The sequence below is a fragment of the Poecilia reticulata genome, chromosome 17 (genome assembly GCF_904066995.2).
Source record: "Poecilia reticulata chromosome 17, P_reticulata-male-v2, whole genome shotgun sequence".
NCBI classification, from domain to species: domain Eukaryota; kingdom Metazoa; phylum Chordata; class Actinopteri; order Cyprinodontiformes; family Poeciliidae; genus Poecilia; species Poecilia reticulata.
Genome location: NC_088846.1, coordinates 13,679,435 through 13,703,772, shown reverse-complemented (window position 1 = coordinate 13,703,772; position 24,338 = coordinate 13,679,435). Strand labels below are relative to the sequence as shown.

General features: G+C 40.9%; 1 protein-coding gene across 3 annotated transcripts in view; it reads left to right on the top strand.

The window, feature by feature from the left end:
- The window catches only part of ece2a (endothelin converting enzyme 2a), an 87,111-nt gene that overhangs the window by 29,605 nt on the left and 33,168 nt on the right, over positions 1–24,338 (top strand). For 2 of the 3 annotated variants that reach the window (XM_081597869.1, XM_017309830.2), the window contains exon 3: positions 21,649–21,932. In XM_081597869.1, the coding sequence (XP_081453995.1) occupies positions 21,649–21,932 (284 nt within the window). Of the gene's footprint in view, positions 1–18,002; positions 20,504–21,648; positions 21,933–24,338 lie in introns of those variants that run through there. The other variant, XM_081597870.1, reaches the window with a different exon arrangement.

Sequence of the window (24,338 nt, the reverse complement as noted above, 5' to 3'; positions counted from 1 at the left end):
TTGGAGTAGACGCTGCAGCAGAGATGCCTAATAGAGAAAGCAGCAGAGAGAAGAGAGAGTTGGAGAACGACTGTGACGACGTCATACCACCCGCTCTCATCTGTGCCCCCTTCTTTATCTTTGCACTTGCCAATTATGCCTTTTCACATTTATCTATCTCAGCCTGCTCCCCTTCCGCATCTCTTCCCTTTCACTCGGTACGCCACCCCCTAAATTCCCCCGCTCTCATCCTCATTCATTTCTCCAGCCATTCACATTCCAAGCTCTCTCATTTCCACCAAATTGAATGTCATTCATACCTCCCTTTCAGACTCCTGCAGCCTGTAAAACAGATATTCGGGGCTTCAGCAGCCATCCCCACGCTGCAGATAGCCACATCACAGATATCACCACTGTGACAGACACAGCCTTGCTTTGAGTTCCTGTTGGCATAGCCATATTTGGACTTCCTCTGTGCCAACTGGGTTGCATCAGTGTTTGCTAAGCTGGTGGACATTGGATGGCGTTTGTACTCTGTGGGGCCATTTGGGAAATACTCGCATTACAACTGTTTCACACTTATCCTCTCTGACTTGTCTTGTCCACATCCTTTTGGGCAGAATGTGATCGTGATTCAATATAAACCGATCGCTGCACGTGTCCAAATGTGGGTTTGTTGTGTCTTTTCCAACTTTCTCCGATGCACTGGTTGAGAATCACTGAAAAGCAGACGGATCTGAATCACAAGCACCAACAGAGTCACACCTTCCCTGTAGAGTATCAGACGAGTAGCTGGATGAGTGCAGCGGAGAGTAACGTTGACTCACTGGCATATTGCATGTGGCAGCAGACCAGAGGAGGGGACGGAGCTCGCTGCATTAATCACCATCTTCATCCACCAGCCTGTCTTACAGACTGACTCACTCTTCATTAGCAGCTTCAATGCTGTCAGCGGCTCATCGAAGCCCCGACTGCAAACCACGCTGTCATGTTAGTGCAAACCGCCGTAATTATTTTCAGTTCAATTGAGTTTGTTTCCAATATATAATTTTTTTTTTAAAAGTTGATTCAGTACAATCATGTGGACGCATTCAAAGTGAACTTCACACATTTCAATTTAGTTTCCAAACACAGAAGTCAAGTTCGGTCTATTTTTCAAATAAGAAAAAAAAAAAAAAAACATTATAAAAAATTATTTCTACCTAGAAACAAGTCAGAGACTTTTCTCCTGGCTCTGTGTGTTGATTGTCTTTGTATCCTAAAATTTACTTGCACTAATGCAGATTCAAGAAGTTTAACATAAATGGGGCTCTAGATAAAGTCTTTCACTGCATTTTTTATTTTTTCCAACTGCAAAGAGTGGCATTTATATGTAGGCATGCATTCTCTGATGGCCCTAAATTAGAGGGATTGTCTTCAGAAATAACCTATTTAGTAAATAGGGTTCATCCATTTCATCTCAGTATGGATGCACGCCTCTGTAAAAAATGTTACGGTAGGTTTTCTGCACTTTAAATCACTCAAGACACACGATTCCTGTCATGAAACAAAGTGGTGGCAGCATCTGTAGATTAGAACGCAGCACCACTCAGTGTTTTCTTAATCTCCCTAGGAAAAAGTTCCTTAAAGGTGCAGTAAGACGATGGATATACAGTTTTCCTGTGACGATATGTTGTCTGCCATTACCAATTTGACTTCACCTCCCATAAAACTCTGTCACACAACCCCTAATTTCTACATCGCATTAAGACACTGACACCCCAGGAAGACATGCAGTTTCCTCTTACTGGGATCAATATGCTGCGTCAGCCAGAAAGCTCCCACAGTGGACTGGCCCCCTTAGAACCGGATCCATAGTGCATAATTACGCCAAGGTCAGGAAAGGCAGCCATTTGCATATTGATGCAGGCACCTTGAACTGACAAACGTGCCTGCCAACCAGGCAGAAAATTAACCAGTCAAGTCAAGTTTGTATCTTTGTGTGTGTGTGTGTGTGTGTGCGTGTGTGTGCGTGCGTGCGTGCGTGCGTGCGTGCGTGTGTGTGTACCTTTTAAAGTTACTGCCTGCACTTTTTCTGCTGCTTCATTTTTGGCACAGTGTGGGGGATCAGTTGCTGAGGACTTTGGATCAAGGAACCCCCCACCCCTGTTCCAGTAAAATATGAGTCTATTATCTGTTCTTATGAATGTTTTGTTTTATTAAAAAGCACTGTTTCATTGTCCATGTTTAGCGGAATATTCACGTGTATGTTGGAAGCTATTCGGACTGAGAGTGAAACAAGTTTGGACAGTGATCAGTTTCTAACAGGCGCTTAGGGCAGCCTCGGGTCTGAAGGGTCCTAAGTTTCGAAGAGGAAGAAGAAAGATGGCGAATGTAACCGTTAGAGTGTAACGCACGGATCGATGAACGTGTTTGTATGTTCAGAAAAAAGGAAGTAAAAGAAATTTACAACCACCGCATGTCTCGACACCACTTTTGTTCGAGTGTGCAACAAAATATTGGAGGTTCCACCGAGATTTATTAACGCTTCGTCGCGGGACTCTCGTGGAGGGATGCTAACTGGAGCAAGTAGCGGCGGGAGCACGCTGACACCGCGCGCGACCGACATGGAGGAGTTGGCAGAGACCGTTTCTCAACAGCTATGGCTCTTGCAGTTGGATCAGCTCAAAGAGGTCTGTGCAGAAGCTAAAATACAAAGTGGACATTCTGTAACGAGGCGAGCGTTAATACGATTAATAACAGAGTCCATTGATGCTACGGTTAATGATGAAGAGGAGGAGGTGGTGCGGTGCTATCTGCAGAGAATGTTAAAATCAATTCAACAGATATCACAAAATTCAGAAGTTTCTGCTGAGGAGGAGGCAACGTGCAACACACCACAAAGCACCAAGGCTGTAACGGAACAAATGGACTTGGCCGAAAAATACTCACAGCTCCACCTTAACAACCAAGCGTTGCAGGAGGAAGTACGGAGGCTAAATGAACATATAAAGGGTAAGCCTCAGAGAACAGTGGGTGAAAATGTGATGCCAACCACAGCAAATAGGCTTCCAGAAGTGACCATACGGAGGGAATTTAAAATATGTGGTCAGATAGGGGAGAAAGGTCAGAAAGACAGGCTCTCATACACGAACTTAATGCATCAGATTGAGAAAGGCCTGAGTAAAGGACATAGTGATGTTGAAATTATAGAAGCTGTAATCAAATCAATCAGCCCCGGTTTGAGCATTCGTGACATGCTTGAAATTAAACGTGATCTGACTCTACCCCAGCTGAAAGCAATTCTAAAGGGACATTTTAAAGAGGATAGTTCCATGGATATCTACCAAAGACTGATAAATGTCACCCAGGACAGTCGGGAATCCCCCCAAAACTTCCTTTTCAGGGCAATTGAACTGAAAGAGAGGCTGCTGCTCGCTTCAAGAGAAGTAGATGCAGATGAGCAGTACAGTGCCGACTTCATTCAGAGGAAATTCCTGAGGTCAGTCAGTACTGGATTGTTGAGTGACAACATAAAGTTTCAGCTGAAGCTTTACCTTGATGATCAAGCGGTGACAGATGAGACTCTTATTGAAAAGATGAATGAGGCTGCAAGTGTGGATTCAGAACGACAGTCCAAACAGAGGAAAAGCTACAACACAAAAATTCCAAAAGTCAACGAGCTACAAACAGAAATGCAGTTCAGACAGCAAAACCAGGCTGCATCTAATGCCAGTTTGGCAATCCAAGAACAGTCAGCTGAAGTGGTGAAGCAAAAAAACCGTAAAACATCATCACCCATCAGTTCAAGGGAGTCAGAGCTATGTGAAACAGTAAGGCTGCTCCGAGAAGAAATAGCTGAAATTAAGAAAAGCATGACCAGCTCTCAATCTACTCACCCAGCAAAAAGGAATGTTAAAAGGGGATGCAAAGGATGTGAAGAGCACAACAGAAGTGATCAATGTGAACATTGTTTTAAGTGTGGACAACTGGGACACTTCTCTAGGGGTTGCAGGGGACCAAAAAGGTTGACAGTGAAACCTGATGGCATGAATGTGAACATGCAGACCTCCACACACTCACAACAACACACTGTGCTGCAAGGAGAAGCTGAGGAAAAGATGTATGAGCGGCTCTGTGAACGGATTAGACAGCTGGAGGCGCAAGTGGAAATGGATGAGAAAGCAAAAAAAATCGTAGGTTCCACTTATGCCAGTCACCTCTCCATACATCATCACACCAAGCTGAGAGCTCTAATAGGAAATAAGTGTATGGTGGACTGTTTCTTCGAGGATGTTCCAACCAAGGCGTTGTGGGATACCGGCTCACAGGTCACCATCATAAATGAAAGCCTGAGGAGATCCCAGCTTCCCCACGTCAAGTTACGCAGCACAGGTGAGCTCCTAGAGGAGGGAGAGACTTTGGTTGGGAAAGCAGCAAATCAGACCCCCATTCCCTTTGCAGGTTGGGTGGAAGTAAAATTCAAACTAGGATCAAAGGGAGGTCTGAATTCAGAACTGCTGGTGCCCGTACTCGTCTCTAATGAGCCTGGAGTGGCTGAGCCACCAATCATTGGATACAATGTCATTGAACATTTAGTAAAGAATGGCATGGAGCACCACCCTGGTGTCACGTCCATAGCAGTAAAAGAGGCTTTCTCATTTGACTGCAAAAAGGCAGATGTGTTAATTCACCTAGTAAAAACAGCTCACCAAAATAATGAGGAAGCAATGGTGAAAATTGGACGTCTAAAAACAGTGATTCCTGCGGGTCAGACCAAAGAGGTGAAGTGTAGTGTGAGGATGGGTCCTCTCTCAAAAAGACAGGAAGTACTGTTTGAGCCGGAGGTGGTCCCAAAATGGCCTGAGGGTTTGAACATCTTAAAAACAGTGGTCTGCCTGAAAACAGGAAACCGGTCAGCAGTATCAATCCCAGTCACAAACGACAGTCATTCAGATATTACGCTGATACCCCGCACTGTAGTGGGATACTTGCAGCAGATTAAAGCAGTTTATCCAGTAGAAGCCAGACCTGTCGGTGCAAGTGAAAAGAAAACGGAGATAATCTCACCTGCCAGCGACCGCAACTGTCCAGCTTCTGATGAACCACATGGAGAACACGGAGAGCCTGAGGCATCCAAACATGATCTGTGGGACCCGCCAGTGCCCATTGACCACCTGACTCCTGAGCAGCAAGAAGATGTAAAGAGGATGCTTCAGGAGGAGTGTAATGCATTTTCTAAGGATGAGCATGATGTGGGGTGCATCCCATCCCTGCAGCTAAAAATCAGGCTGAACGACACAACACCAGTAAGACGGACTTATACATCTGTCCCCAAACCGCTCCTTAAGGAGGTGAAGGAATATCTGGAAGACTTGCTGAACAGAGGTTGGATTCAAAAGTCCAGATCTCCATATTCATCGCCCATAGTTTGTGTACGCAAGAAAGATGGAAGCCTCCGCTTGTGCGTGGATTATCGTGACCTGAACCGGAAATCCATTCCGGATCGTCATCCCATCCCTCGAGTGCAGGATATGCTTAATAACCTGAGTGGAAGTGCATGGTTCTCTGTCTTGGACCAGGGCAAGGCATACCATCAGGGTTTCCTGGAGGAGAGTAGCAGACCACTGACCGCATTCATAACACCTTGGGGGTTATATGAGTGGATCAGGATTCCCTTTGGCCTGTCCTCAGCTCCAGCAGAGTTCCAGCGCAGTATGGAGGAGTGCCTCGCAGGTGTTAGGGATGAAACATCTCAGCCATATTTGGATGACAACCTGGTCCACAGCCAGTCATTTGAGAATCATCTACGCGACATGAGAGAGGTGCTGCGTCGTTATCAGACTCATGGAGTGAAATTAACGCCAAGAAAATGTGAAATCTTCAAAGACAAGGTGAAGTTTCTGGGAAAGATTGTGTCCAAGGATGGCTACTGCATGGATCCTGCTGAGATTGCACCAGTACAGGCACTCAAGGACCGCATACCAAAAACGGTGGGTGATTTGAGGAAAATGTTGGGCTTCCTATCATACTATCGTCCATATATTCCCAACTTCTCATGCACTGCTAAGCCCCTGTACAGCCTGTTGTGCACAGAAAAGAAAACTGGAAAGGTAGTGAAAGGAGGAGGGTCAAAAACAAACAAGGGAAGGCACAAAAGCTCAGACCAGCTTCCCTCAAGCCATCCAATCGAATGGACAAAGCATCATAAGGATGTTCTCTGCCAGTTGTTGGAGTATTTGCTGTCTCCTCCACTATTAGGTTACCCCGACTTTGAGAAACCATTTGTATTGCACTGTGATGCTTCTCAAGAAGGCCTCGGTGCAGTGTTGTACCAGAGACAACAAGGCAAACTTGTGGTCATAGGTTATGGGTCAAGAACACTAACTTCACCAGAAAAGAACTACCACCTCCATTCTGGGAAGTTAGAGTTCTTAGCAATGAAGTGGGCGATCTGTGAAAGATTCAGAGAGTACCTTTATTATGCACCCTCTTTTGTCGTCTATACGGACAATAACCCGTTAACCTATGTTTTAACATCAGCCAAGCTAAATGCCACCACACACCGTTGGATAGCCGAATTAGCAGACTTTAACTTCTCCATCAAGTATCGACCGGGAAAAGTGAATGGGGACGCAGACGGACTGTCAAGGATGCCCCTGGACATGGAGGAGTACATGCGGACATGCGTCCAGGAGATGGAGCCAGAGGTAATTTCCTCTGTCACACAGTCTGTCCAGTTAACATCTCATGATCAAGAGCCATGGTTGTGTCCTGCAGTCATAATGTCAGCCTGCAATGATGAAGAACAGGAACACATAACACCAACAGTGGCCAAAATATCACCAGAGGACCTCAGAAAAGCACAGGAAGAGGATTCGATTATTGGAAAGGTGCGTGAGTTTGTGATGAGAAAACAATGGCCCCGGCATGCCAAAAGAAATTGGCGTGATGGCATCTCTGTATTCGCTAGAGAAAGAAACAAACTGTGTGTCAATAAAGATGGCATCCTTCTTAGGAAGTCCTCCAGTCGAGTTCAACTGGTGCTGCCCAAGGTGTTTCACCAGCTTATATATAAAGAACTGCATGAGGAAATGGGACACCTTGGTGTGGAGAGAACATTGAACTTAATCCGTGACCGATTTTACTGGCCATATATGAAAGGGGATGTGGAACACTATGTGACAAAGGTTTGTAGTTGCCTGAAGCGGAAGCATCCAAACAGGATAACAAGAGCACCACTGGTCAATATTGTTACCACTCACCCATTCGAGATGGTCTCCATTGACTTCCTTCATTTGGAGCGTTGTAAAGGAGGATATGAATACATCCTTGTTGTCATAGACCACTTCACACGCTTTGCTCAAGCGTATGCATGCACAAACAAGTCAGCAAAAACTGCTGCAGAAAAGATCTTCGGAGACTTTGCCATGAAGTTTGGATTTCCAGCTAAACTTCATCATGATCAGGGCAAAGAATTTGAAAACAAGTTGTTTTCTAAGCTGGAAAAGTATTGTGGCATCCAAGGCTCCCGTACAACTCCCTACCATGCAGCTGGAAACGGGCAAGCAGAAAGATTTAATCGAACTCTTCTTTCAATGCTCAGAAACCTGACAGAGAAAGAAAAGTCAGATTGGAAGAGTTCCCTGCCCAAAGTGGTGCATGCGTATAATTGTACGCGTAGCGAAGCAACAGGATATGCACCTTACTATCTTCTTTATGGCAGGAGTCCTCGGCTGCCAGTGGACATGATGTTTGGGTTAACTCCAACTGATCAGAGCACCTCCCACAGTGATTATGCCAGTAAGTGGAGAAAAAGGATGCAAGAAGCTTACAAGTTGGCGTCTGAGACAGCACATAAGGAGCGGAACAGAGCAAAGATGGAGTACGACCGGAAAATTCATGGAGTGGAACTGCAGCCAGGATCTAGGGTCTTAGTGCGAAATTTCAAGGAGCGAGGAGGACCAGGAAAACTCAGGTCATACTGGGAAGACAAGGTCTATGTAGTCACTGAAAGGAAACACAAGGACAGTCCTGTTTATGCAGTACATCCAGAGAAAGGCACAGGGAAGGTCAGAGTTTTGCACCGAAACTTACTATTGCCTTGTGATTTTCTGACAGCTGAAACAGAGAAAGATATGAAAAACATGGTGGACAAGAAAAGTCAACAGCAGAGTAGAAACAGAAGGAAGCAGAAAGAATGTGTTGACAAGAATGGTGACAGCAGCTCTGATGATGAAGACAACTGGAGGTTCATCACCCACCCAAAAGTACAACTGGAACAAGTTGAAGATCAGCTGAGGAGAGGTGCAGAGGATGCTCAAGCGGGTGCAGAACCAGAGGTGGAGTGGGAAGGAGAAGTGGACAGAGAGGAAGAAGAAATGGCGGCAGAGGAGCACACATCTGATAAAGCAGAGGGACAAGATCCTGTGGAAGCAGCGTCATCTGATGAAGCAGACGAGCAAGACTCCGCCGAGGCAGTGTCATCTGATGAAGCAGACGAGAGAGGGCTGGAACCTGTTTCAAGACAGTATCCTTCTAGACAACGACATCCACCCAAAACACTCACATACAACAAGCTAGGTCAACCAACATTTATGGTTAGGCACAAGTAATGTTAAGTTCATATTGTGGTTAGGTCACATTGTTCAGTTACATGTTCAGGTTAGGTAACTACACAGGACAGAGGGGATTAGAATCATAAGCTTTAAGCATATTGATAGCTGATTAGTGCACATTTGGAATTTGGACCGCTATGTTAAGTTGATTTAGACTGATACATATGTTTAGCACATAATAGCATAAGTGGGTCTAAATGAAGGGTTATGGGGCAGGAACTGAAAGTCAAACTTTACAGTCTGATACACACAACCTGCAGAGATGGCAGAGTGACTTTACAGATATTACCTGGCCAGTAATGTCTATTGCTTCAACATGACATGAAGAGGGGGATAGATGCCATGTTAAGTACTGTATCATACAGGAAAGTGTAACAAGAGACTGTCTTCCAAACCTGTCTCCATACCGGCTGAAGACTCAGTTCTCCAGAAATGTCATTATGTCGGGACGACATTTATTTTGAGGGGGAGAGTGTGGGGGATCAGTTGCTGAGGACTTTGGATCAAGGAACCCCCCACCCCTGTTCCAGTAAAATATGAGTCTATTATCTGTTCTTATGAATGTTTTGTTTTATTAAAAAGCACTGTTTCATTGTCCATGTTTAGCGGAATATTCACGTGTATGTTGGAAGCTATTCGGACTGAGAGTGAAACAAGTTTGGACAGTGATCAGTTTCTAACAGGCGCTTAGGGCAGCCTCGGGTCTGAAGGGTCCTAAGTTTCGAAGAGGAAGAAGAAAGATGGCGAATGTAACCGTTAGAGTGTAACGCACGGATCGATGAACGTGTTTGTATGTTCAGAAAAAAGGAAGTAAAAGAAATTTACAACCACCGCATGTCTCGACACCACTTTTGTTCGAGTGTGCAACAACAGACGTAGTCTTAGTAGGTGGCTAATTGAAAATGCTTGTACTGCTGTGACCCTCTCTGTCTTCGCGTGTCTGTTTTTATGTATTTGGGTCTTTTTTCATAGTTTGAGCCAGACGATTCACCAACATCACCCGCTTTTGTTTTGGCTTTAGTTAAACATGACCTTTCTTACTGTTATCAGAGTGGATGTTAGATCCCATTACTACATTCATCTTGTGCAAAATGTGGTGAATTGTACAAGGAACCTTAGGTCAATCTTGATTGAAATAGGTGGGAAATAAAATATTTATTATTAAACTTTTTTGACTCCTATTAGCGGTTCTCTCTAATGTGTGCATGCTGTGTTTGTTTGTCTACAGTTAGGTGAAATTGAATAATCATGTCCTCTTGGGTCTGATATTTTTGCCCACACACACACACACACACACACACACACACACACACACACACACACACACACACACACACACACACACACACACCAACACTTTGTTGCTGAATCATGACCTTCCTTGCTTCTGTTACACCGCTGAGCTGCTGACAGATTAAAACAGCTTCACTCAAACAGTGAATGAGGTGGGGCGCAGAATAAAACACATTTTCTACTCCTGATATAGCCAGATGGATAAATAAATATGGCTATCTGCAACAGCTGCAGTCTAGCATAAAGGTGAGTGAGAGGGCAGGCATTTTCAGAGGCAGAGCTGTCACTAACAGGCTCAATCATTTATTAATTTCAAGCTTTGCAAATAGGTCAATCCTGAAATTCAGTTTGGTAAGAGCAAGAAAACTATCAGTTTAGCCACTGCTCATTTGCAAACCTTCTTCTTGGTTTTGTCTTGATCGAAAATGTTCAGTCGATGTAGATTTTTCCGTTGCAGAGAATGGCAATGCAGTGATTAAAAGTAAAGGAGACAGTTGGTATGCATATATTCTGAAAGGAAAAGGTCATTGTTACCTTCACTGAGGCCATTGATGTCATGTCCAGTAAACTGATCTGAAATGATCTTTTGTTCTCTAAATTGGGCCACATACATCCAACTTGATAAAGTTTGAAAAGAACCGCAAAAAAGAATGGGCGAAACGGTCTAAAGACTGATGTGCTATGCTTGTGTCTGTAAAAGGTGCCAAAGGCGAATCAACAAAGTCATACACAAAGGCTGTGAATACTTATGGAAGTGTGATTTTTTATTTATTTATTTATTATTTATTTTTATTTTTAATAACTCTGCCAAAATTACCATGTGTCATAATGAGATCTTGTGTGTAAAATGTGCACCAAAATAAAATTTGGAATAAGTCTGTAACACAACAAACGGTGAATACGTTCTAAAATCAATCTGTATCATAACCAGTCTAAAACTGATCAAAAATCTGTCCCGGGAGGAAATCTGTAATCTTTCTATCTAAAGATTTGAGCAAAAATGTAAATTGTGGATTACTTTAAAGCTTTCTATATTCCTGAAATAGCTAAATTAAAAGATTAATTTAAGAGCAACATTGATATTTATTGACGATAATTTAGACAAAACCATATTTTGTACATAAAAGTTTTGAAGACATAAAAACATTTGTGTGCTGAAGACTGAGGACGCCGTAGGCGCAGGATAAAAGCTTTTCGCAGTCATATCCATGGACTGTCGGGTAAAAAAAGCACCTCTTGTGGATGAAATACCAGAGAGGAGGTGTTACATTGCAGGTGCATATTCAAGTGTTACTTGGACAAAGTCAGCGAAAGTTGTGACAGAACAGTTGTTAGGTTGTGTTCTGTTTTTTGGCTCATACCCTGTAAAGAAAAACGCTTCAGTTTTGTGCACTGCAATATCGGTCCACATCTAAAGGCTGCTGCAGTCTGACTGCCAGCAGATTTATGGAATGATGTTTTAAAGAGTTTTTGGTTTATCTTCAAAAAAACGTTTATTTTTGCCATTGTGAACCGTTTTCTAAGTAGTTAGTACAAATATTCACAAAGTGTATTCTATCCCTTACGACTTTTAAACCAACCATGTAACAGGATGACATTGACGTTCCTGGAAAGGCCCTCTTTCTTTGTGCGTTTATTAGAAACCAGACCAGGATTAACTCCAACGTACAACCCTAAAAACAAAAATAAGTGAAATTTCCTTCATAGAATATTTAAAGAATGTAATCTGTCTCATTGACAGAGGATGTAATGATGGGTGAATTTACATATTCTTTGTAGGTTGTTAAATGATATTATTAAGTGTGTCCTCTTCAGTACAATTACAATTTATTGTGATTGATAGATGGAAACAATGCTTGTATAAATAGTTCATTATCTTTGTATCAGCTTGGGTTTATGTAATATTGCTGAGAATTTGAAGGGGTGAATGTTGTATCTTGAAGCACGACAGGTGCTGTTCTTTAAAATCAAACTTAAGAGGATAAAGGTACACTGTTATTAGAAGAGTAAAGTATACAGAGTTGTATACTGTTTTTAGAGTATACAACTCTAAAAACAACCAGGAAAATGTCACATTTAACAACTTGTACTGAGTTATAAGCCAAAGTTAAAGTCTGTTTTACTTACTAAATAAAAAGAGCAGTAAATAAAGGTGCCTGCTTAATATGCAATGGCTTGGGAGCAAAACTCAAAATGCTCTTTCACCTCTGATTTTGCAACATAAAGTAAAAGTCTGTAGTCTGCTGACTCCAGGGAGCAAGTGGCGCACATGGATGTAGGAGTTCACGTAGGTCAAATGCAAGTGGTTGGCGGCTTAAAAACCAATACTGAAATGAATTTATTAATCCACAGGTATCCAATTCAGCTCAATTTATTTATATATTTTCAATTCTCAACAAATGTCATCTCAAGGCACTCTACAATAAAAGTCGTTTCAATCACACATATATTCTAATTGACCTTAGTTGTCAAACAGAACATTTAATCCAGTACATTATTCAATCTATTTAATTAATTCATCTTCAAGTAGCTAAACAGCCGTGGATCAGCCCGCTGTCTACACCATATTTGACTGTCAGTATGATGATCTTTTTCTGAAAATCCATGTTAGTTTTATACCAAATGCAATGAGACTTAAACCTTTTAACACCATCATTTCTCTAATGACTTGGAGAGCATCAAGATTTTTTGGGGGGGAATGTTTCTAAGTCATTTTTTGGAGGGTTAGACATTTTTGCCCGTTCTCCTTTTTTTTGTATTATTGTTAAATAATAAACACTGACATTTACAGAGGGAAGTGAGGCCTGCAGTACTTCAGATGTTCTGGGTGCCTTTGTGACCTCCTTCATGAGCTGTCAGTGAGGTGTTGAAGTAATTTTGGTAGGTCAGGCTCTCTTGCGAAGCTCTGCTGTTTAGACAATATATCACTCAGGCTTAATGGAGTCCCAAAGGTTTTGAAATGACAATGCAATACAATCCAGGCTGATCCAGATCCAGTAAATTTTATCTCTCATCTATTCTTGGATTTGTAGTCTTACCTTTTGAGAGACTTTAGCCTATTTTCATGTCAGACAGGTTGTATTAATTTATTATTCATTTAAGCGGATTCTTGATGATTTGACAGGCATCAGACCTGAGAAATTAACTCAGCCTGTCAGAAGATGTGGTTAATTAATGATTTAACGTGACCGTTTTCCAGAGAGGGCCAACTTGGTTCAGATACACTTTACCTCAATAAATAAAAGGATATTTTCAAAAAGATATTTTGTTTTTGCTCAGGAAATATGTCTGATAATGTACCATCTAGCAAAAAAAAAAAAAAAAATTTATTCCAAGCTTTACTTTTTACTTATTTACTTAGACACCCTACTTAATGTCATGTCGCCCACTTTACCTGACACCTGCTCACCTTTAGCATTAGTGCTTCATTTGTTATATTGATTTCCAGTCTTTTGCCACAGTCATAAACATAAGTTTATCCATGCATTTTTGCTATTACTGCTCTGACTTAAAAAGGGGCTTTAAATGCAAAACGGAGCGGCGCAGCTTTCATATGTCTATGCATCCGTAAAGAGCATACTGTAATGCACTCTGGCCATTAGTTTTTGAAAAGAAAAGAAGCTCAGCAAATGCTCGACCAGCCACAAGAAATTAATGGCAATCTAAAGAGGGGCGTGGGTGGCTTTCAGTAACTGTAGGTTCTGGCAAACAAAGTGAGAAATGATGACTCTCTACTCTTGCAGTTTACTTTGCTCAAACTCCTGGTTCCTGTTGGTGTTTTTTTATCAGAAGGAGAGGCGTCAGTGTTCATACCACAGCAGAGAGGCAGATTCATACAGTGGAGACCTTCCAAAAGTCCTCCATCTATCTCTCACTCTGTCATGCATGCACGCACGCACGCACGCACGCACGCACGCACGCACGCACGCACGCACGCACGCACGCACGCACGCACATATACATGCCATCAAACAGTTACAGCCACATCCTTAATTATTCAGTCACTAATTACCTCTGCAACCGCTTACATAACTGATGTCGATTTTGTAAAGGGAGGGAAGAAGACGCTTGTGAGGAGAGGTTGCCGGAAAAAGCGAGCTTTTGAGAGTTTCAGCTGGCCGATGTGCTGATGCAAGATTTCTGCAGCTTCTGAAACTACTTGACAGAACATTTCATTTGAAGAATATGTGAATTTGTGAGAAGAGGGGAAAAAATACACCAAAACACACACATGCATACAGTGGTTGTAAAAAAAATGCCTCCTTCTGATGATGTGACTCGAATCTGGGGAGTTACTGACATTCAAAAATTAGGATCCCACTTCAAATATTCAGCTCTTTATTAACAAATGATCACCTACTGATATCTAATCTTCTATTTTTTAAGAATGGAAAATTATGTATTCCTACTTTGACAAAAAGTAGGATTAATTTTTTTTCTTGTTTTACCCATTAAATAAAATAAAATAAAAATGAGCTCTCTAAATGAGGAAAAACTTAATGCCTTCTATTAGCTAGTGTGCCCCATTTTTGCACTTTCAACTTGCAGATGTTTGAGGGGTTTTCTGCATCTCCAGCCGATTCCCAGTGAAAATATGGGTTTAACTCTGACACTCCTGGGCTATCCTCTTATTTCTCAGTCAGTCTTTTGTTGGACCTACTGATATGTTTTGTCTTGTTTCAGGATCCCGTTTCATCCTTTCAGCTTAAATGTTTCTTACAGCCTCCATCATCATGGTAGATTGCTCTATTGCCACTAAGCCATAATACTTCCACCTCCATGCTTCACATTTGGCATTTAGGTCTTTCCTAAGAATGCTGTGTGAGATTCTCCGATGTTTCAACGGTGCAAGCCTCCTACACAATGCTGAGTAATTATTTGTTGTCAGATTTCACGAAAACTTTCCTGAAGTACTCAGCCTTAGTTGTTTAGTTAAATCACTTGAAATTCTAAAATATTGTTCAAGTTGAAATACATTTTTGTTCTAATATGTCGGAAAATCACAAGTTTTTATATGACATCCTGAGTCCAGAGCTTGAATACGTCAAGTGGAGGATTCTCTCTGCGTCAGACACAATTATTTACAGTATTTCTTTTCTGTTTTTTTTATCCTCTCTCACGTTTTCTGGTCACCAAGGGTGACCATTGTCCGGCCACGCCCCGGCCCAGTTGCGGAAGGCTCTCCTCGCCATTCATTCAAATAGGCCATTCATTGAAGGTGCGCCTTATAGTGCGGATAATACGGTAGTTGTTACAACTTGTAAACATAAAAGTTAAACTCAACCTTCAATCACCTTAGACTACAACATGGGTAAGCTGGAGGGGTAAAACCAGCCCCTCCATGAAAATGGGACAGAACAGTTTGGGTTTTGCAGCAGCTATATTTCAGTCCAGTCGTGAGCAAAAACATAAGCAATCCTTGTAAACTTGGGTATTCGTAACAGACTGGCTTATTAGCTGCTTCAGATTGCCTGTGGCTATCTTACTGGAGCTTAATGCTCAACTTTTCCCAGCATCACAGGAGGAAGCTAGAAGGAACCAGGCTTTTCCGGTGCTGATGCAAATCTGGCCATGTTTCTAAAATAAAATTAGCTAACTTGTTTTTTAAGTTTGTTTTAAGAATGCAAAAGTGTTCTTTTTTTTTGGTGTTCCTTGTGGACTCTTTAGCGTCAGCTACCAGGAAGCACCAGACAAATGTGTGTGGATGCTGCTAATAGATTTGAACCTTGACTTCGTTTATTATTTATCGTGGTTTGCAAACATTCTCACCTCAGCTCACACTTGCCTCTTTCCTACAGAAAAGTCCAATGTTTAACCAGCAGCAGGCGAAAGCTTCAGATTGTGGATGACATTTTCCTTCTTTCACACATGACTGCAGCCTAATTTACTCCGCCAACACCACTGACACATTTGTTGGTAAGACTTTCATTTTGGTCTTTTGTTTCTAGTGACACAGACAACTGCTGGGAGGAGGTGTAAGATCTGTCTAAGGGGTGTCTGGGAAACAAACTGGGTTCCTAACACCTTGTCGACAACAGACTTTCCACTTCCACATCCATCGCACATTTGATTACAGAAATAGTGTTCTTGTTTTTTTTTTAAAGACTGTAATGAGGAAACATCTTAAATTAAGATAAAGCTCTCTTACTGTCCTCACTTTGATGACAGAGTTTACCTGCTGAAACAAACCGATTACATCTTGAATGGCTTTTACAGTATTATATAGGTGTAGGATGGGTAGTGTCACGAAATCCGCAGCACTCTACTTGGAAAGTCTACCTCTCTCACTCTTTCTCAAAAAAACCCCCCAAAAAAACATCTCGACATGTTTTAGATTAGATGATGTAGTTTCCTTTTAGATTGTCTCTTATATCTCCGTACTTACTTCATTTTGAACACCTTGCTGAAAACAGTTAGTTTGAGAGACCGGTGACTGAAGAGTCTTGCTACTTTCATCTAATAGTATGGTGCATTTACTAATAAGAAAATATTAGGTTTTTGATTATCAAGCCAGTCAATACAGTCAAATTTTTTGTATATTCCCATAAACTAAATTTATACACATCACAAATAAGTGTGTGTGTTACAGCAAAGACTGCTTTTAAGTACTGCTACAATTTGTCTGAGTCATAAATAGTTAGATTTAACTAAATAAGAATATATGTTGATAGTGACCCAATGGAAAGATAAGAGGCAATTAGTTAGAAATCAATGTTGCTATCTTGGTGCACACTCTCTGATATGTACATGCTTTTCATCACCTTACTTAAGAAACTGCTGGAAAATAATCTCTACTTCCACATCTTCATTTGATCTGGCTTAATATGATTCATATAAACTCTGACTCTAAAATGCACTCAGTATGAAGACTCAGATTTATTTGTTCATCCACTCACGGTGTGACACAAAAACAAACACACTCCACACGGGACCTTTCTACAGTATTTGTTAACATTTGCAACAGTCGCAGCTAAATTTAGCATCGTGTCGTCATGGCATCAGTTTACCTCGGGCTTGCCCAGAGCCTCGGTGGACTGGGGTTGGTCGAGCTGGGTGTTGCTATGTGTCCACTTGAGCATCACCTTTCATCAGCATGGGCCTTGGTCGCCATCCTTAATGTGTCAAAACCAATCTGGGATGTGAACGAATGCCACAAATGCCTCTGACATCATGGAGTTTCCACTGCTGCGCTCGGTTCAGCTCGGCTCACGGCTCGGATGTTTCACATTGCTGGCTGACGCACAGGGGTTCCCCACCCACCCATTGACCATACATGTCACCCAGATCTGCTGTTTATTTGGAAGGACATGGTCTTACATCTGAAAGGTGCAGTCAACATCACGTAGGAGCCACAGAAGTAAACAAGAGGGATTTTTTTTTGTTTTAAGTGCTTGAGTTAAAAAAGTGCAAGTACTAAGAAAATATTTAATCCACTGGACAAACTCCAGATGAATATAGATTGATTTAGGACAGACATTTCATTTTGGATGGAGTACGTTAAGCCTGTTATGTCTGGTTTTGGGTAAACAGTGCTGCTGAATATGTTGGTGGGCTTCAGTGATGTGTTTCTTGGGAACCACACCTTTTCCATCGGAGTACAAATGTTTTTGAAAATTAAAGTAAAAAATTGTTGAAGCCGAAGCAACGCAAATAGTCAAACTACTGTAAAATGTCACGAGGTTTCTAAATGAACGTAAGCAAGAAAATAAAATATCCACTTTGTATTTGGTGGAATAAGACGAGTGCAAAGCAAGTTTTTTTTTAAACATACTCATTTTCTTTCAATTATAGAAGCATATTATTTTATAGCTATTCCAGTTATTAAAAATCATAGGAATGCTGTTGCATGTTATTTTAGCAAATAATAATGATCTTTGCTTTACTAGCTTATATAATTTATATTATTGTATATTATGTATCGTCTTAACTTTTAATTTAATTTCATTAACTTTCCTGCTAATCTACTCTCTTGCATTTCCACATTTCTTATAATCGATGACTTTTTTTTACCTGCAATTTGTTTTCATTGTGCTTGTCTAAATGTCCGTTTTTCAATTTTTAACCTATGTAAAAACGCTTTACGCTTGAGTGCCTAAAAAGGGCTCAATAAATACAGTTTTTTTTTTTGTCTCATTGGATTTATTTTTGAATGCACAGCTTCAAATTGAATTTAAAGCTGCATATGTGATTTTGTGTGAGGCCCTTTTCTACGTGTTTCCCGTCAGCAGACTAATCCTAAATTATTCCTGGGGATTGCCTCAGAGGTTTCCTTTCCTGTGTTATATCTCCACAGTTGTCACTCACATGTCCAGCTGGTCCTTAAATATCAAAGGATTTCTCGGGTCACACACCAGATGTCCTTTAACCTGCCTTTGATGGACTGCGAGGTACCATGTCCATCTTTGGCCATCATATTTGGGCTGGCAGCTGTCGATGCAATTTATAAAACCATTATTTTGGATATTAATGGAAACGGAAAAGCAAACACAATAACAATCAGTTTACTCATGCAACTGCTGGATAGCTGAGTGTTCGGTTGTTTATTATCTGAGTGTTATGAAATATTTTAAGAGCAGGATTAGGTTTTCCATCACACGCTCTCACGGGCATCCGGAACGAGGTTACATGACACTTCTAACTTTAGCCTCTTCTTCTCTTCTGCTTTTAATAATCCAGTTAGTCTGTTCAGTAAGAATGTAAAGCCTCCTATTTATTACCTGCAGACATGTAAGGCCCCAGACTCACCTGGATATTCTGTGTCAGACAAACTCGTATGACACCAAGACGAACTCAACCACCTCAGACACCGATGGAACTTTCCTTACTTCTCCACAGAGCTGCAAAATTGAATATGACAGTTTTTATGATTTAAGAACATGGGACCACAATAAAATCACTTCAGAGTTTTATTTATCCATACAATTAAGCTGGAAAACACAGTTGTTGGGGAAGAAATTACAAAAACGTAAAACTTGCAAACCCCACTTGGATTGTACTTTGCTGAAGCACACATTTTGTTTGTTGGACGTTTATTTATTTAGAATGTATTTTGGTCTATTTTATTTAATCACACAATCTTGGCTTTGAGTGGCTTTGAGCCTCAGTGGTAAATATGTATTAAAAAAAAGTACAGCTTTGATCATTGACGTTGGAGTAAGATTCGGTTATCAGTAGATATTCTGTCCTAAATAGGAACCAGAGACTGTAATTGATACAGCCCTTCCTTTTAAGAAAAAAATAAAATAAAAATTAAACATTCTCACAAAATCTATATTTTTTAAATTTAAAGACTTATGTTTGCAGGGAAGTGTTTATGAGTGCGTGGAACCGTCAGTAGGTCTCACTGACCCAGTGTAAGAGTCTTGACCTTGAGGAGAGTGTGGCAAGTAAACTTATCCCAACGACCCCCAGGAATGAGACATCATGTCTGGCCTTTCCTCAGAGCAACGTGCCTGGAAAAAGATAACGCGCACACACACGCAGGCACACATGCACACACACACACGTATCTGTGTTTACGGGGGAAAACCCTTTGAAAGGAATGTCCGGCATGCTGTGGGGTCCAGCAGGGGATGGAAACCAAAACCTCATATTTTGCCAAGAAGGGATTGAGACAAAGTAGGAAGGACTGGTTGTGTATTATTCTTACTTCTACAGATTTAAAAGTGTGATGGGAAAATTTGCCATTTTGTTTATTTCCACAAAATTCCTATGCACTATTAGGTTGTCTAATAATTATTCACACACATATACTCTCATAAGAAAGCCAAAATCTCACTTTTATTTTCTGAAGTATTTGGTTTCTGGGTTTATCAACATTTGGGATAGACTGAGAGCGCTGTAGCTGTTCAAGAATAAATCTAATCCTCAAAAATACAACCTTCGTCATAAATCTGCACACATTTCATGTGCTTTTTACTTTTTATTAAACTCAAAACAAAGATTGTTGCAGGAAGAAAAGAAAAATTCTTTACTTTTCTCATTTGAAACGCAGATTACCCATCAGGACTGATCAATGCAGTATTGGGTTGTTGTTGCATGGCTGCGTCTGTGGCTTCGATTTCTCTGCTTTTGTCCTGTTAAATCATCCTTTATTAGTTTGTCTTGACGTATAAATATCTGTGTGCAGAGGTCCTTGCCACCTGTGGTCGTGCAACATAAGGTTTGAGCATGTAAAGCACACAGGCAAGCAAACACACATTTGAATAGGTTGCTAACGTGTTGTTTGGTGCGAGACTGCAAACTGAGTCATCCTGGATTCTCTGGCACATGCTCATGTGAAGCTGTTGCATGGCGGTAATTAGTGGAAGCAGGAAGGTGATAACAAGAAGGAGCCACACGTTTGCAGCTGAGGCGTCGCTGCCAGCATGTCGCTCAAAGTCCCAACCACACCTTTCGCACCCTCTCACACGTCCCCAGGCGGATCCTTTCAAATACGTGCACATGTACCCGAGCTGCAAAACAGTTAAACAAAATACCCCCCAGTGACACTCTTTACATATCGTGCATAGACTATGTCCAACATAACTTTTCTTCTTACTCCTGTTTCATGTTCCTCCTTTGCCTCCTACTCTTCTTCCTCCTCCTCCTCCTCCTCTTCCTCCATTTACAGTCTGACTCATCGTATCCAAAAGGTGAGATGCTGCATTCAGTTGGTTATTTTCATCTTGTTACATTTGAAACTTTCCTCAATTTTCTTTTATCATGTTACTTCCAATCCTGCCTGTCAAGTCTTCTAGCCCTAAACATTGTGATGTTCTTCTCACAATGTTTTTAGTCAGAGAGTTTTGTGTTAAAAATACTGAAGGAATAACTTGTACCTTGTTGCAAGGTAGTTTAACCTCAAATATGCTTCCTATATGTGAGATATCACACTCATCACCTAAACTGTGGTGGTGTGTTGTGTGCGGCATATCAACCTGTCTTTTTTAGCCAGCCTGTCTTTTGACAATTGTAAAATCTACCACAGCTAACACATGTCAAATGCACCAAGCATGTGCACGACTTCTATGAAATCAACAGAGCTTCATCTCAAATATCTTAGTAATGATCCAGTATTGGCATCAAACAATCCTGGTGCTTGTTCAAATGAGCTTTTATTTAGGAAAAACTCATTCGATGGTGACGTCAAGAAAAGATAATGCACCTGGCCGCGTCGCAACATAACATTGTGAATTTCAATCTGACACACAAAGCTCAGACATGACAGGACTTGATGTGATACCAAATTCTCTACCTGGAAAGCTAGGAAACAGATTTACCAATAAAATCCCCCAAATCCAACCTTGTGTTTTGCAATTGTGAAGGGTTCAGGGGACTCACCGGCCTCCAAACACTGTCACTGACAATCACTGTCAGTCGCTGCCTTTGACACCTCATTAAAATAACTTTTAAACTTCAGGAGTGACGTGACGGGGAATGTAATGATTTTGAAACTGTGACTGTGCTCCACCTTTTAAATGGGGGAACCGACCTGTTCCCACTTGTGACTGAAAATCAATTAATCTAAATGTTGAGTCTTTTTTGTCAGACACAAGAGGGAGTCCTGCAGAATACAGCACCTAGCTGCAGCCAATCATAAGAGTAACTCTAATCATCTCATTTTTTCAATTAAGACACCAAACACTTTGGTCCCTCAATAGTTATTCTAATTTTCCCACCATATTCACACACCTTTCCCCTTCTCAGTTAATAACCTGCTTTTCTCTGCATGTTTGGTGTTTTTCCTCTGTTCCCCATTGATGGCTTTTGTCTCTTTTTCACCATTTATTTCTCTCAGGTTGTGGAAACAGCAGTTTGGGTGGAGACATGTACGGCGCCGGCTACCGTGCGATTACCAACATAGACTACTCCTCGGTGTGCATCGGCGCTATGAGTGCCAGGTACAGCAGTTGTCCCGGTATGACCTGGCATCAGATGGACGTTCGTCAGCTCTCCTTTGCCGATGCATCCTTTGACGCCATCCTTGAGAAGGCGACGCTGGACGCCATCATGGTTGAGGAGAAGTCGCCATGGGAGGTCTCTCCTGAAACTTCATCCTTCATTCATCAAGCTCTCATCGAGGTAGCCGTAAAAACCTTTGTACTTTATATTAGGACTTCAGGTTTGTGCGGTTTCTCTGTGAAACGGGTTTATTTACTCAGTGGATCTTTGGACTTTCACAAAATTGTAGTGAATACCAACAAAGCACCCAAGTGGTGTGACATCAGTGGTTTTCCTTTGTAAAAAAATTTACTGAGATCAGGAATTAAAGCTTTGGAAAGCTTCAGAAACATTCTAATAGAAAAGGAGAGCATTGTGAAAACAAACAAAAAATCCTAACTTTATTGTCTTTTTAAAATTTCTTTTAGGCCAGAAATTCTTTACATGGTCCTTTATTAGTGTTTTGTGCAGGAAGACCACCAGAATGATCATTGGTTTCTGAGTAAATAAGTAAGTAGATGAAGATATTTTTCAGTCATTTCCAAAAGTAAACGGAAAAAAAATAGATAATATGCAATTAATACACACAGAAATTAAGCAGCGTGAAACATAATCAAAAACAAAAACGCCTGTAAATGAGCCAAGATCTCAGGTGTGACAATAGTTTAAGAGGTTCACATACTGTAAACCACTGTGATGTTTTGTGTTTGGAGTTCTTTGATGTAGAAGGCCGCTTTAATTTTTCTCAGACGAGCCATTAATTATTTAGGATCAACTAATCTGGATATTTACTACATGAAAATGACAATTATCACCTGCAAGTACCTCTGTGTTTGCTTGTAACCTTTTAAAAGAACCTTGCTTCAGAAACCCTTAACTGTGCCTTTAACTCTGCATCTTTCACATCTCTGTTTACTTGTTAAGGAGGCATTTATTTACCTTCATTGCAGTAGTGCATAAAACAGAAGCGCAAATGTCTGCACTGCAGATTGACTCGCGTTTCCTCGTCTTTTACTTCTAAATGTGGTTCAAATAGTGAATGTCGCTACTGTGGTGATTTGAATGCCCCGCTACAACAATAGTATATCTGCAAATTACTCTCTGACAGTGAAATCAGTAATGGTGGCACTTAACATTTCCACTCCACTGCCCGTAAAGAGGACTGACAAGACGCTGAGTGCTCTCAGCTGTTGGCTGCTGCAGTAACCACCACATCAATTTGACAATGACAATGTTTTGGCCATTAGCCATGCTAGACCTTGACACACTAAGACAAGAGAACACCACTATTAACTGGAGTAGGTAGCTCAAGGTTTGTAAGTGGAGAAGAACAGCTCAAGGTACACTCACTGGAATGTTTGAAGTGCAGCTTAATAAGTCACAATTCGAATTTAAGTTCACAACGTTCTTCAAAGTCATCCTTTTACAGGGTTAATTATAAATCCTACGGAGTTCTGTAAAAAACTCAGTTTTTTTTTTTGTCAGCAAATTCAAATAATTATTTAATTTATCAAAAGAAAAAAAGATTACCAAACCAACCTGGAACGCTGTTAAAAAAAAAAAAAGTAATTGCCCAAAAACTTACTAAATGTTTGTACCCTCCTAGACAGAAACATTTGCCATTTGTGAGTAGTTTACTCACTGAGGAGTGATTCTGGCCCACTCTTGTTTGCAGAATTTTTGTTGCTGCTTGTTTATGCTCATGTCGCTGTGCGCCCACTAGATTTAAGTCCAGACTTTGATTGGCACTCAGACACATTTGTTTTTATTTTCAGTGCCATTTAATAGGTGGACTTGTTTTGGATTATGTTCTTGCTGTACAACCCAAACGTTCTTAAGTTTAAGGTGAAAAACTGATGACTACTGTCAAGCTCCACTTATCTCTTTTGCAAATGTGTGCCAGGCACACATTTGCCATTGATGACATTTTTGCCCCATTTTTGTCTTTTTGTTCACACAAGAAGATTTACTGAGACAAATGAGGCCTGCAGTGTCTTAGATATTGATTTCAGTTCTTTTGCGACTATTGTTTGAGTCTTTGATGCGCTCTTGGAGTCATTTTAGTTGGCCTTCAACTTCTTCAATGGTTCACCACTGTCCCATGTATTCCTACTTCATGAATAATTGTTCTTACTGGGATTTTTTGGAGTCCCAAATACTTGGAAATTACATTTTAAACTTCTAGATTGATCCATGTCAGAATCTATGCTTTTGTTTAGGTGTGGGGGAGATATTGCACCTTTTTGAGATCTTTTAGCCTACATAATGTTGTCAGGTTTTATTGAAGGTATTTTTTTTATTCTGGAAATAATCAGTCCTGTGTGAGGCTGGTGGAGTTTAATTATTTAATTATTTAAAATCACAAGCTATCTTTTTGTGATTTTGAAATTTGGTTGATACTCTTACATTTTGAAAGGTGACAAGAAAACAAGAGGAGTGAGGGGGGACCCATTGTGCTATCATTATATGATGAATTAGATTGCTAGTCAGTCACACTTATAAAAGTCCCAAATTGTTGTCTCAATCTAGTATTTTCTGAAATATCTC